Raw genomic sequence first — 12,992 nt, 5'->3', positions numbered from 1 at the left:
GGGCGGGATTCCCGCCGGGCGCGCTGGCCGCCCCGCGGGTTTCAGCTCCGGCCGAGCCGCTGATGTAGAGAAAAGCAGAAGAGGGAAACTCCTCCGCCGCCCACCGCCGCTATAAAAGGCGGCGGCCGCGGCGCCGGCAGCACCTCGGGGCTCCCCTCGGCAGCGCCATGGCGAAGCGCGGCGGCAGCGGCCGCCCGGGCGGGCTGTGGGCGCTGTGCCTGGCGCTGTGCCTGGCGCTGGCGCTGCCGCCGCCCGCCCGCCCGCGGCCCGCCCGCCGCCTCCCGGAGTGCGGGCTCCGCTGCTGGCGGCGCTCGGCGCCTCCCTGCGCCAGCTCCAGGTGGGCGCCGCGCCGCGCCGCGCGAGCAGGCGCCGGGGGGCTGCTCCTGCGGGGTGGTGCCGGGGCGCTCGCTTTGGCCTCATTTTGCTCTATTTTGCTAAAGTTCTTTAACCTCCCTTCGCAGTGTTTTGCTAAAATTCTTCGCTGCCGCTTTAGTGCAAGGGATCCGCTGAAGAAAACTGCCGTTCCCGCGCTGGCAGCGGGGCCGTGAGCGCCGCTAGCGTCCGTGCAGGTGCTAGCTGCTGCTTTTGCTCCCCCCCTCCGCCTTTTCCAAGAAACGCTTCGCAGCCGCGGCGGGGTGAAGGTCTGCGTGGAAACGGCGCCGAGGAGCCGCAGCTTGGACCTAACCCGTTCCCTTTTCCTTCGTAATGCAGGCGTTTAACACACTAGGATTTGACTGCACCCTTGAAGAGCTTGATCTTGAAGATATCACTAAGAACCAGATCAACACGATAAAAGCTTGTACATCTGAGGATTCAGGGGTATAAAAAAAATTTTTCAGCATCGTATTTATATGGAACAGCCATATAATTCATCACACTTCCACCAATGATCATGTATCATTTCTTCTTTGGTTTGCAGACTGGAAACTGTCCAGTGCTGGAAAGATCTACTTTTAATGCGGTAAATGCATTTATATCCCTGAAGAACCGCTTGTTTTGATGGCTGTACGTTCATGAAGCCTTTAGCAACGTATTTGAGCATTTCTAAATAATTCTGACTTTTACAGAGTAAATGCCTGCACGGTATCTATGAAGACCTGAAGGCCTATAGGGCAGAGCTGAAGAATTTCAGTGATCAAAATGTGTTGACAACCATAGATGAGATGATGAAAGTAGGTATTTCTGTCTTCTCTTTTCCTTTGTAATTTCTGTTTTAAAGCAGAGATGTTTATCCAACGTGTTCTATTCTGCAGTTAGTCAAATAATGAACTCTGAAGTGTGATTATTTAAAAACTTGTCTCAGCTTTTTTTCCTTAAGATTCTAGTAGTAAGTACTTGATTCTTACGAATTATGATGCATCTCATTTGATATTTTTGTCTTGCTGGTATGGTCAACACATCAATATTCAAATTTACAACTTTTAGGAGTCTTCATTCTTTCAAACTGCTCAACCCTTGTGAGGAGATGCTGGATTTTCTGCAAATTTCTATAGAGTTTCAGGAAAAAAAATCAGAAAAAAGAGTAAAAGCCTACGTAGCTCCATTTCTTTTCCAAATACCGAAATACATTGTCCTGGCATACTGAATATGAAATAGGGCACACTAAACTTCGCTAAATATTATTAGTGAGATCAGGGAATAGAGGTGACATTTTTGATTTAGTTACTTTTTGATTACACTTTCTAACGCGCTTGCCTCTCCTCAGGCTCTGAGGAACAGCAGCACGAGCGTGCTGCAGCCATCGTCGAACGCAGGATCGACTTTTAAAGACAGAATGAGACTATGCAGCGTTCTTCATGCTTTCCGAATCCGCACTGTGACCATAAACAGGATGATGAACTACTTGACTTCTCTGGAAAGCTCGCTGTAAGCACTCAGCTCTTACTCAAATTTATACCTAAAGTGTTCTGAGTGGTTTGGCGTGCTGGAAGAAAAAAACATAGTAGGGTTAATATTTTGCAACGTATTTGGGGACTTTTTAAGAAATTAAGCACATAGTATTTTACAGAATTTCTTACAAATTGAATCATGTTTTAGTGAACTACAGTCAAAGCTTTTTAAGCTATTACATTCAACTTTGAARTTATAGAAAATAAGCTATGTTTTACAAAAATGTTCTCAAACATGGTCTCAAACACTCAACTGTATTTTTTTCTTAGTTTTATTTATTCAATCTTCTGTTTTAACTTATATGAACTTATTTATACTATTTCTGTTTTATATTTGTAATGATATTCCTTATTCATTTTTATTGCCTAATAAAATTTAAAGTATTTATTAAAACTTTGATTTTGTTTTCCTTCTTATTCATGCTATAACACAAATCAACATGACCATACTTTTAAAATACTTCTAATATTGCTTGCATGCAAGCAATATACTGTGGTAACACTCAGGTCTGGTATTAATAAAAAACCTTATTTTCTTCTTAGTTACATCAGATGTGGTTTGGGGGATTTTCTGTCATAGTGGGCCGTAAAGATAACCTGCTCAATTTCCTTCTTGTTTATAGCAAATTTCAGTCTGTTATACAGTTCATGGGTGAAATCCTGCCCTCACGGAAATCAATGGCTAAGCTGTTCTGTTTCAGCGGAGCAAGGATTTTACACATGGCTTTTAAGGTCACCGAGGATAACTGTGTCATTATTTTCCAAATTCCTCCCTACAATGCTTAAGCAAGTCTAAAAAGAGCGGGGGCGGAAGAAGGAATCCACTCTACAAAATCTGTCTGACGGCCTCTAAGCAATGAATTTTGCAACTATCTGTTTTGCYCAGCCAGCTGCCGTGTTATTTCCGCTTCCCACTCATAGTTCGCTTTAGCGATCTTTTTCTTCAGCTCTGTTCCCTTGCTCGCTCTCTGCCCTTTTGACTCCCCAGGAGCTGCGCTGCCACCGTCACTAGGCCCTTGCGTCTCTCCCGCAACACCCTTCCTCCAGGCTCACCTCTTCTGCTGGCCGCGGATTTTTGAAAGCAAAGGCTTTCAAAGAAAGCAAATCAATTATGTTCAAATTACATTAGAAAGCAAAATYAATTTTAAAGTCTCTCAATCTTTTTTTTTTTGGCTTGAGCCACGCCAGAATTATGAGTTGAATTTGACTTAGGGTGTTTGTTTGTTAAAGAAAAGCCGCAACTTACCTCTGCTTTCGGAAGCCTGGCTCCTGTTCCCTCTGGTGAGCCAGAAGCACGCGTGAAACAGCCATCCCGATCCCWCCTTCGGGCACGGCCCGTGCAGGGAAAGGCTCGCTTAGCTCTTGCGAACCCGTTGAAGTTGCATGTTCAGCAAAAATGGTTTTTTTTAAGCATTTAGCAAGTTTCTGATAAATCACCGCGGTGTGTACATGAATGGTGGTATTTGCAGCGCGGGAGCGTTGGCTGGCGTGTGGGCTGCGCAAGGGCAGGCATACCGCAACCGCAACGCGGCAGCCCCATTCCAAGTACCAAGCCGCCACTACAAAAGAAAAACTTTAATAGTGTTTRCAATGGGCAAGGTGATACCTGAGTAATACCTGGGTTAAATAACTGTCTTGATAAAACCCGTTTCTAACCATTCTCCCCTTTTCTTTAATGGGACTTGCACAGCCTGAAACAGACGCCAGAGGGTAAGTGTCAAAACATTAGTTTGTTTTGTGAAAAATATCAAAGTTTTTGCTGAGTTATGGTTGCAAATTTCTCTTTATTATGAATTACACAAGAAAAGCTTCATGTTGAATCCCTTCTTTCTTACTAGTTAAACAAAAAACCCACACTTTTGGAAGAGTCTAAAGACCTAAAGAGTCAGGTCCTTACCATCTCTGTAATGAAGCTCAGGCCCGCATACCTGCCTTCTAAACCCAGGGATTTGCCCCCGTGTTGCAGGGGGGCTCTCTCACAGTCGTGGATAATTTAGAAAGCAAGTAGTAAGCTTAAGAATGCAAGGCGTAATATTCTCCAAGAAAAGCATTTTGTGTTGTAGTTTGGCATATTCTCTCAGTAGAATTGTTTACTAGCAGTAAAACAATAGTAACATTTTGGAAAATGATTGTCTCAGTGCTCTCTTTCATGAGTTAAACAGCCTTATTCCCTAGCAGGGAAAAAAGAAAGATATCTATGTTTTTATTATTACTGGCTAGGTACTGGCTGGCGTACACGTGGAATTACGGGCTCTTGGGTGTTCAATGGCATGGAAATACAACCCTCAGCCAGTCTGAAATAAAAACTGCAGCTTTACCAGCAGCCAGGGGAGGTACATGGAAACGGCCACGGGGAAAGCCCGCCGGGAAAGGGCGCAGAAGAGCACAGCGGCGCGGCACGAGGCGACTCTCCGCTCCTCCGCGTGGAGCCGTGGGTCCAAACCGTCCTCTGCTACCCGACGTTCGCAGGGAGAACAGTCTAATCACGCCGCCGGCGCAGAACGACTGAGCAACGGCGCTAGAATTGCCGTTTGTCAGGAAATCAAAATAAAAATCTGCAACTCTCACACAAATAGTATAAATGGGGCCTTTTTAATTCTTATTTCTCAAAGTATGCTTTTTCTTTCATAAACATACACAGAGCAAGACGAGCAAGAGCAGCACAGGTGTCTTTAAAACAAGACAATTTCCCTTCTAAGGTAGCTGCTCTCTTCTGCAAATAACATTGCTTGAAGATCTTTAAAAATTCTGTAGGACATGTATTGCCTAGAGAGTAACCACCTTTTTGTGTATTTTGACTTTCCCTAGTTTAGGCATCTAATTCTATTCAAGTTAAAATTAATCAAGTAAAAAAGTATAAAAAGATTGTAAAAAAAAATATACAACATACAAATTTATCTCACAAAAACTGCCAGACTATACAGAAAAAAGACCTTGCTACACAAAAAAAAAGAAAAAAAAACCCAAAGCTGCCCATAGCTAATATTAGTGCTACTGTGAAACTAGTCTTCAATTTGTTAGAAAACAGACCCAGAGCCCAACACAGCTTGAATGTATAGGACTATATACAGTGATTATGTAAATGAATTAATGCACAAGTTTGAGAATCTTCTCCCCTGATCTTAGGCATCTGTGAGAAATACAATATACCTCATGATTTCAGCAATTTAGTTTTTTTTTTTTTTAAGGTGATGAAAGCTTCTGTAAAACTTTTCTCCTTCTGTGTTTCCCTGATTCAAATAAAGCTGCTCCAAGATAAAAATCCCATGTAGAAAAAAGGTAAACCGATTTTGCTGAGTGCTCATGTCTTTTAGGATCAGCTCCACTGAAACGAAATTCAGTGGAAGTTTTAAGTTTCACATTCACCGAGACTGGCACTTCTATCTTGACGAGGCAGTTGCGATGACTGGTATCTAAACAGATGAGTAATTACTCCTGAAAAAACATTCAATTCACTTACATCAGTGTAAAATTTCATACCCACATCTTTCGAAGATTTTGCCTAAACTTTCCACTGATTGATTAGGGCTTGTATCTTCATAACAGAAACACACCGAAATCCCTGGCAGACAGCTCAAAAAGTTGAACCATTTGGCTGAGGAATGTTCCTGAGTTGTCTCCTTTTAGCTGCTGCTCCACAAATTTGTCACTGAGCCAAAAAGCCTGAGGAAATGAACAMACACATGCATATATATGTATTACTTCATCTCTAGAAGTCGCTGATGTCGAATAATAAATGTACAGGTATGTGTTTCTAAGGACCAGGTGAGTGGGGGAACACAAGCAATTGTTCCCTCCTTGGGAGCCAGGTTGCCTTTTGGGAGAGTTAAGAAAGAACAGAGGTTGTGTCTGCTTCAAAAACCATTATTTTTAGTTCCTGAGAAAGGTTCTCCGCAGCTGGTTGAGCTCTTGCACCRCAGAGCGCCTTTTCTACGCGCACCATCGATGGACACGAGGAGTCCCACGGACATCAGTGGGACTGCCCTCGTGCCGCAGGGAAGCGCATGGGACGAGTCTGCAGGATCGAGCCTTTAAATTGTCGGGGGACAGTGTTACTTCTGTGCTACTAAAATACAAAGAGTAAAAACACATACCTGTCTGCTTTGGGCTCCCTAATAACAATAACAAAACAAACAAGAAAACCCACAAGACTTGCTTGGGTATGTAACACTGGTTGGTTTGCAGCAGACAGTTCATGTGTCAGTTTTCTAAATGTAGTGAGTACAAAAATATTTTCCATTTTATATCAGCTTCTGAAGAGAAGTACAAAAATGCCACATGAAAGAAAACAATTATTAATTCTCCAGAGTGGACTTAACTTTAACTTGCAAGTAAAACATGTGCTACGTATTTATGCTACGTATTTAATAAATTCTCTGATGAGAATCCTTTAAAATACGTCTGAAACATAATGATATAATTAAGTAAATGTAATACAAGTTTGACTGGTACCTTCTAGTACTTCAASTACGTCGTACGACACCTTATCTTTGAGACTGTTGTAGAGACTTTGTGCCGTTCCATTGCTCTGCTCTCTGTCCCTCCACTTGCTTAACATCAGAAATTTATGAATGTTGACTTCCTCCTCCTTCGCCTGAATCTGATGAATGTCTTTCATTTCTAGCTGAAGACACTCGATGGCAATTTCTTTCCACTCTCTGCCAAACCTCTTGGCRATCGCCATCAGTTGCTGGTCAGTCAGTAAGCTTTTCGCTTTAACGCCGTCTGAAACGACACAGGACAAAAATCAGAAGCAGCATTGCTCTTCGCGTCACACTTTTTAATTAAGGGATGCTGTTAAGCGTTGCGCGCTGCCAGGAGGCGCACAGCGAAGGCGGCCTTATTGCTCGGACAGCAGATTTTCTCTTTATTTGCCGATGCTGCGGCGGGTTACTCTCCTCGGTTTGCTATCGTACAAAACTCCCGGAGATTTCCGCATGTGTCTTGTTAAGGTCATGCTGAGTACACCTATCGCCCCAAGACTGCTGAAAAGATTGAAGCCACCGTAGGTTTCAAGAAGAAYAAAAAGCTGAAGTTTGGCCCCAATRTGAGCAGTCCATCAGAGAGAAAAGCGGAGCTCTGCCTGGCGAAAGCCCTCCCTCTGGTGGCAACGCACACCTACACACAAATCCCTGCTCCGTTACTTTTGCCGATATGCAAACCCATAACGGACTCAAAAAGCAAAACCATTAATGGTTKCAAAAAAATGACCAGGATTCAAATGCTATTAGGTATTTCCCCCCAAAGGAAAGCCCATGAAGAACAGGCACTGGAGGCAGAAAAAGTAAGACTGTAATTGAAATATGGTGTAAAACTGCGAGATAAAGCTTTTCTATTATTATACTAAGGAACTAAAATTATTTTATCCTTAATTTGCCCAAGTAACTATTAGCAAAGCTCTAAGCCTGCAGCTTTGGAAGGAGGAGGAGAATGGCTGGTAGTGTGGGCACCAGCCAGTCCCACCAGCTCTCAGGGCAGCAGCGAGCACCAGCCTGGTGCCAAGAGATCCTAGGGCACCAAGCGTCTTCTCTTGATGTCTCTGGACACCAGCATCTCCAAACATCAGGACAATAAATGGGAGCGGATTTCTTTCTTTTTATTTTTTTATTTCCAGAAAAATTCAGCCTCTGTTATGGCTAAGGAGATAGCCCAAATGAAAAAAAAAACTTGAGATGCATAGTCAAAACCACTTTTAAAAGCAGCTATTAGTTCCCAGTCCAGGAAGACACTACCATCGTAGCTGACCCTCRTAAATCCAACGCCCCCGCTGCTCCTCCGCACGTGCTTCCTGGAGGAAAGGCCATTAGCAGACACTGCTACCCCAAGGAGGGGTATGCACAAGCTGCACCTACCACAGCAGCACTCTCTCCCCTTGCATTTGCTGGTCACATTCACGGCCGTCATTAAAAAAGTGAGTTAGTTCTGGAAGTTTAATTCACGGTATACAAGAAAAGCCTAACCCGGTATTTTAATCCACCCGTAAACACCCTACCTGCAGTACTGCTGCCCTTCCACTTTTTCTGGTAGTATTCTTCATCTTCAGAGAAGCTGTGGGTGGATTTACGTCTTTTGGTACCTGAGGAGGAAAGAACAGTTGCGGCTCCTGCTCCCACGTCACATACRTGGGACAGGGGCTAAGTATGCGCCGGAATAAACTCCGGAGCATCTCCAAAGTGACTTACTGACTGTGCTTCTCTTCTGCTCGTTCCTGTTCTGCTCGTGATGTATCCAGTCACCTGCCAAACATTTTTTGTGGAAAGCAGAAGGTGAGGGAGTAGCTCCCGTTGCCGAGCCCCGAATCCAGCAGCTCTCCCGCGCAGAAGCCTGACGGGTCCCGGCTGGTGGCTGCGCTGAGACCTAACTGCCAGGCTCTGCAACGGGCTTCACTCCCCCCTTATCCGGCATGCCGCAACCCACGCGCCGTGCAATCAAACCCAGCTCAGCATCCGAGCCCATGCCGCATCCAAATCACCCCCGTTTTCCGCGGGAACAAGCCAGCAGCCGAAACACGCCACGCTTACTCTCCCTTAGTTTCGCCTTCCACACGATCGCGTCGGACTCCAGTTCGACTAAGGACAAGGTGAAGTCATCCGGCTTCTCCAAATAGACCTCAATGTAACTTTTCAGCTTCAAGAGAGATCCATCCACAAACTCAATCTCCTGCAATAAACGTAAGGACGTTAAAAATAAGCTAACTTCAGCTTATTTTTAAGAAAGCTGAATGCCTTTTAAGAAGGCATTGCCTGCTGGCACCATCTGCAACGAAACTCCCACCTCCCGGAGCTTTGCCATCACCTCCAGCAGGGCCCAGCTTTCGCCCCAAGGTTTTGGGGCGCGGGAAGCTGCGACGCGCCRGGCGGCAGCCCCGCCAGGACCTTACCTCCGGAGTGATCTCAGCTTCCGGCTCGCAAACCAGGCGGTATCTCTTTCCTTTCTGCAGTAATTTTTGACAGACAGGGGGCTTGTCGATTTTAATGAATTTCTTGTTGGAATGTTTCACYGCCCTCGATATATCCTAAGATTTGAAAATACCACGTAAGGGTCGCTCGTCTCAGCGCAGGAGCTGCTCACACCTGCATTCAGGCAGTGCTGSTATTCCTCGATGCTGCTTCCCTCTCTCCTACACCTTTGCGGATGGGCCACGGCGCGCTGCACCAGCAAGCTACAGAGAGCTGCAGACGCCCGACCCGACGCCTTGGCGAGGCGCTACAACTGCTCAAACGTCCCCTCCCGCCTTGGCCGACCGCTTCCTTCGGGATCTTCCTTCGGGAACGAGCTTTGGGGGCGCCCAGCGAGGAACCCTACCTTTATGAAGGAGTCGTTGTTGGTGGCCACGTAGACGCGGAAGGAGAGGGAAGGGTGGCTGTCAACCACCTTGTAGAGGACCACGGCGCCGTGGTAGAGCAGGGGCTCCTCGGCCCGCAGCAGGGGCCCCACGGGGGACAGCGAGCTCACCAGCCACCGCACGTGCGACGGCGAGTACTCGGCCGGCGGCTCCAGCGCCGCGCCACCTCCTTTCTGGACGTGCAGCACCTTGAAGGCCGGGCGCGTGGTACCGTCTGCAAAGGCAACGGTGGCCAACTGAAGGCATCCAGCCGCAGGGCCACTGGGCAGGGACGGGGCAGGGCAGGGCGGGACAGCAGCGTGGCACTCACCACCCAGGCACAGCGCGTGGGGGAAGCTGATGGCCCTCAGCGCCGCGGCCGAGGCGCAGCCCACGTCGAAGAGCGGGCCGCCCACCGTCCAGGCGTCTCCCACCAAGGCCGCATACTTGCTCCACGACAGCACCGAGTAGGTGACGGCCACCGCCTCGGTCACCTCGAAGATGAGGCCGGTGACGCTGCACTGGTAAGTGCCCTCGCCTTCCAGCTTCAGCCTGCAGCGGGCACAACCGGCAGAGCGAGCTGAGCCAGCGCGTGCTGAACATCCCCAAGACATGTTTTGCCAGGGATGGACAGCTTGGAGAACCTTCCCAGCCAGCAAGCGTGCAACACCTCRTCCAGATCACACAGGAAAAGTCTGTGCAAAAAACAAGGGAGGGTTTCCCCTCGGACCCCGCGGGCGCACGCCCAGCGGCTGCGAGGCGGCTCTCGCACAAAGCCTCACCTCGATAAAGGAGAGCCGTGCCCGGAGCGCGGCGCCCGGCCCGCGCAGCGGGACCACAGCACAACACCCGCTCGCGGCCGAGGCGACGCGGCACGGGAGTCCCTGGGGAGCCCAGCAGGCACCGCGTGCTGCGCCCCCACCGAAGCAGCACCGAGGAGCGTGCCTGCTGCTCACGGCTTCGTCAACCGCAGCAAACCCCACTCGGAGCCTCCTCGGACCAGCAGCAGGGCCAGCATCGGCAGCACACACAAGCTGCTCATTTTTAACAATTTTGGGGGCGTCCTCCATCATAACTGCAAACATATTCACACTGCAAACTACTCTTCTTCCTCCTCTACCTGAAGGGAGAAGAATCTCGATGTGAACACAHGTGTATATCTATTGTATTAAAAAAAAAAAAAACGTACAAGTACTGCTCTCCAGAAAGTCTCCTCGGGGTCACCTGCTCCTTCTGGACCTATATAAGAAGTAGGTAAAATAAAAAAAAAAAAGAGAGAGAGAGAGAGAGAGAGAKATTCAAAAAGGTGAGGAGAACAGAATTACAATTTGCAGATTGTCTCATACAACTGTGATTTTGTTTCTTTTTTTAACATACGTTTTCATTTCCACAGTGTTCACAGGGCGGCATGGAGTTCACTCCTAACGAGAAAACAGCAAAATCGGCTCATTAAAATCAAATTGGATGCTCAGGAAAAAAAACAAAACAAAACAAAACAAAAACAAACAATTGGCAATCTGTTAATACCTGATTCATTGCAGTGTGGTGGTGGTGGTGGTGACTCTTTCTTTTCTTGTTCTTCATCTACAAAAAAGAAGATGTATAAGGCAGGTATCTAACACACCCCTCTGAAGGGGGCCCTGATCTGTGACTTTTGCAGACCTGGGAGCACGTGCGCTTGCACGTGCTGGCACAGGCTTCACACTGCGAGGGACCAAGCTCAGCGCTGGAGCACAAGACTGACCAAACTGCAGGAGATTTGCAAAATGCATCTACACACTCCCGCACATGCACTGGGCTTTCCTGATTAGGTTTTCCGGTGTTTTTACCCAAAGAGATGCACTCGCCTTGCCAGCACTAAATCACTGTATCGCTACGCTTGCACATCCTGGTAGGAATCATCTATTACTACTATCATTACCCACTTTGTCCTTCTAAAGCCTTAAAAGGCAGGTAAWAGAAGCAAACACAAAAGCATACTCACCTGACTTTCTCACGTCCGACTCCTCAGTATCTGATGAGGAAAAACTTTCTAATTATTTAAGTAAAAATAATCGTATGAAACAAGAATAAATTGCTGGGGGAGGAGTAACACATGTAAGCAAAAACCTGCAGGCTTTTCAGCAACAGCAACACTTCCTTTAATTCTTTTCGTGGCCATCCTGTTTCGCCACTTTTGCTGCCAACTTTGGAGCAGATTTATAGCTTCATGGTGTTTGGACAGCTACTGTTGTATAAAAACAGCTGCATGGATTGTGTCTGGAGGCTAAAGCAACATTCGCTGCTGCTCCTCTATTCCTGCCCTGCTCAAAGCAGAGACCAGGGAAACAACAAGCCCACAAAGCATGATTTTTCTTTTCGATATGCGGTCATGGAATTAACCCAGCAGTATGTTAACAGRGAGACTCCTCCCGTAAAACACCGCTGGTTTAAGTTGAGTTTGTTTTCAAACGAGGGAAGATGTGCACACAGTATCGTAACTGCTCACCTGACTCATCTCCAGAGGTGCTGCTGGAGTCACTGGCAGAACTGTCCTCTCCTGGGCAAAACCACAGCCCGTCAGTCACGGGAAGGATTCACAACAGTAAGTCAAAGATATATGTAGAAGTTTAAATGCATTATATTGATCAGCCAGCTGGATACACAGAGGGAAGGAGAAGCACAGAAGAGGGAAGTACAAAACCCTGCACAGCCCAGGACTATGTGCCTGCCTTCACCCTCAGCTCACCCCAGCTCAGCACCCCGAAATACAGCGCGTGGGGTGTAAGGGGGAGCAGCACATGGCTCTTGCAAAGGCAAACTGAAGAGAAAACCACCTTGCAAAACAAACGTCTGCAGGTGTGGTGGCATTATCTTCACTGGGATTTTATTGCTGTGCAATAACAAACCGTTATGGGAACGTCACCTTCTGGTTATGATCACAGGAAAACAGGCTTCGCTCATGCCACGGGGGGTGGGGARGGGAGGGGAAGAAAAAAATCACAGGATTTTATGAAAATGTGAAAAAAAGGGGGAGAATTTTATGAAAATTCTGTGCAGCAAAGGCTGCATAAGAGCAAAATACCAAAATTCACACATTCAAAGGAAATAGAGTGAARCGTTGGAAGTGCCTTACTGCAAACAGCGATTTCTTTGCACCAAGACCCATTTCTGGGCTTTGGGGCTGAGCGCAGGCTGTCGCTTACCCGGTTTACGCTCGTCAGCCGACCCGTCGCCGTTGGTGATGCAGGCATCTGCGTCTGAAACACAGATGAGGGTACAGGTGCGTTTTCCACGGGAAAAAGGAGAATTTTGTGTACCTACGACCCCAGCAGCCAGGACCGCCCCGGCACGTGCTCCGCCGAGCACGGAGGAAGCAGCGGGCCAACGGGCGTCCGTACAGTCCGCGCCTGAGCTCCGGTGCGCAGAAATTAGGCAGTCAGGTGCGGACTCACTCTTCTCTTGGCATTTTTATACTACGCGCGTAACACGAAAGGGACAAGCAACAAAAAAAATAGAAATAATTAAAAAAGCACAAGAAGACTGAAATTCTCCCGTGCGATGCTCAAGCGCTGCACGAGCCTCTTCAAAGCACGCAGGTGCGCAAAGGGGATTTCTAGGAAGCCCGCGCCCGTACCTGCTCCGCCGGCAGAGAGGGCTTCGGTCCCGCTGGAAGACAAAGCGGGACACTCGTGAGCACGTCCGGCCGGTCTCGGGGGGCTCCGAGGGAACGTCAGCGCGGGCTGCGCGGGCTGCGCGGCCCCGCCGCCGCGGCGCTTCTGCGGCACCCGGCACCCGGC

At 47.7% G+C, this 12,992-nt stretch overlaps 2 protein-coding genes across 2 annotated transcripts in view; one reads left to right on the top strand and one right to left on the bottom strand.

The window, feature by feature from the left end:
• The first annotated feature begins 401 nt into the window (after positions 1–401).
• Positions 402–2,048, top strand: IL12A (interleukin 12A). The gene is made up of 4 exons (XM_085304087.1): positions 402–819; positions 920–961; positions 1,068–1,172; positions 1,706–2,048. The coding sequence occupies exons 1-4, from the start codon at positions 706–708 to the stop codon at positions 1,868–1,870; spliced, it is 426 nt and encodes a 141-aa protein (XP_085160213.1). The 5' UTR covers positions 402–705; the 3' UTR covers positions 1,871–2,048.
• A 2,414-nt stretch (positions 2,049–4,462) lies between these two features.
• The window catches only part of LOC146596358 (uncharacterized), a 9,857-nt gene continuing 1,327 nt past the window's right edge, over positions 4,463–12,992 (bottom strand). The window contains exons 2-16 of the mRNA XM_085304076.1: positions 12,830–12,971; positions 12,399–12,452; positions 11,702–11,752; positions 11,198–11,227; positions 10,741–10,797; positions 10,591–10,634; positions 10,403–10,452; positions 9,545–9,765; positions 9,195–9,448; positions 8,770–8,904; positions 8,411–8,549; positions 8,072–8,125; positions 7,882–7,965; positions 6,342–6,614; positions 4,463–5,552 (exon numbers count right to left, since the gene is read on the bottom strand). Of these exons, the coding sequence (XP_085160202.1) occupies positions 5,536–5,552; positions 6,342–6,614; positions 7,882–7,965; positions 8,072–8,125; positions 8,411–8,549; positions 8,770–8,904; positions 9,195–9,448; positions 9,545–9,765; positions 10,403–10,452; positions 10,591–10,634; positions 10,741–10,797; positions 11,198–11,227; positions 11,702–11,752; positions 12,399–12,452; positions 12,830–12,971 (1,605 nt within the window). The 3' untranslated portion in view covers positions 4,463–5,535. The remainder of the gene's footprint in view (positions 5,553–6,341; positions 6,615–7,881; positions 7,966–8,071; positions 8,126–8,410; positions 8,550–8,769; positions 8,905–9,194; positions 9,449–9,544; positions 9,766–10,402; positions 10,453–10,590; positions 10,635–10,740; positions 10,798–11,197; positions 11,228–11,701; positions 11,753–12,398; positions 12,453–12,829; positions 12,972–12,992) is intronic.

This window comes from Rhea americana, unplaced genomic scaffold, assembly GCF_003343005.1.
Source record: "Rhea americana isolate MKP2758 unplaced genomic scaffold, rheAme1 scaffold_202, whole genome shotgun sequence".
NCBI classification, from domain to species: Eukaryota; Metazoa; Chordata; class Aves; order Rheiformes; family Rheidae; genus Rhea; species Rhea americana.
Note: the sequence above shows the minus strand (reverse complement) of the source record. Positions and strands in the feature narration are given on the sequence as shown.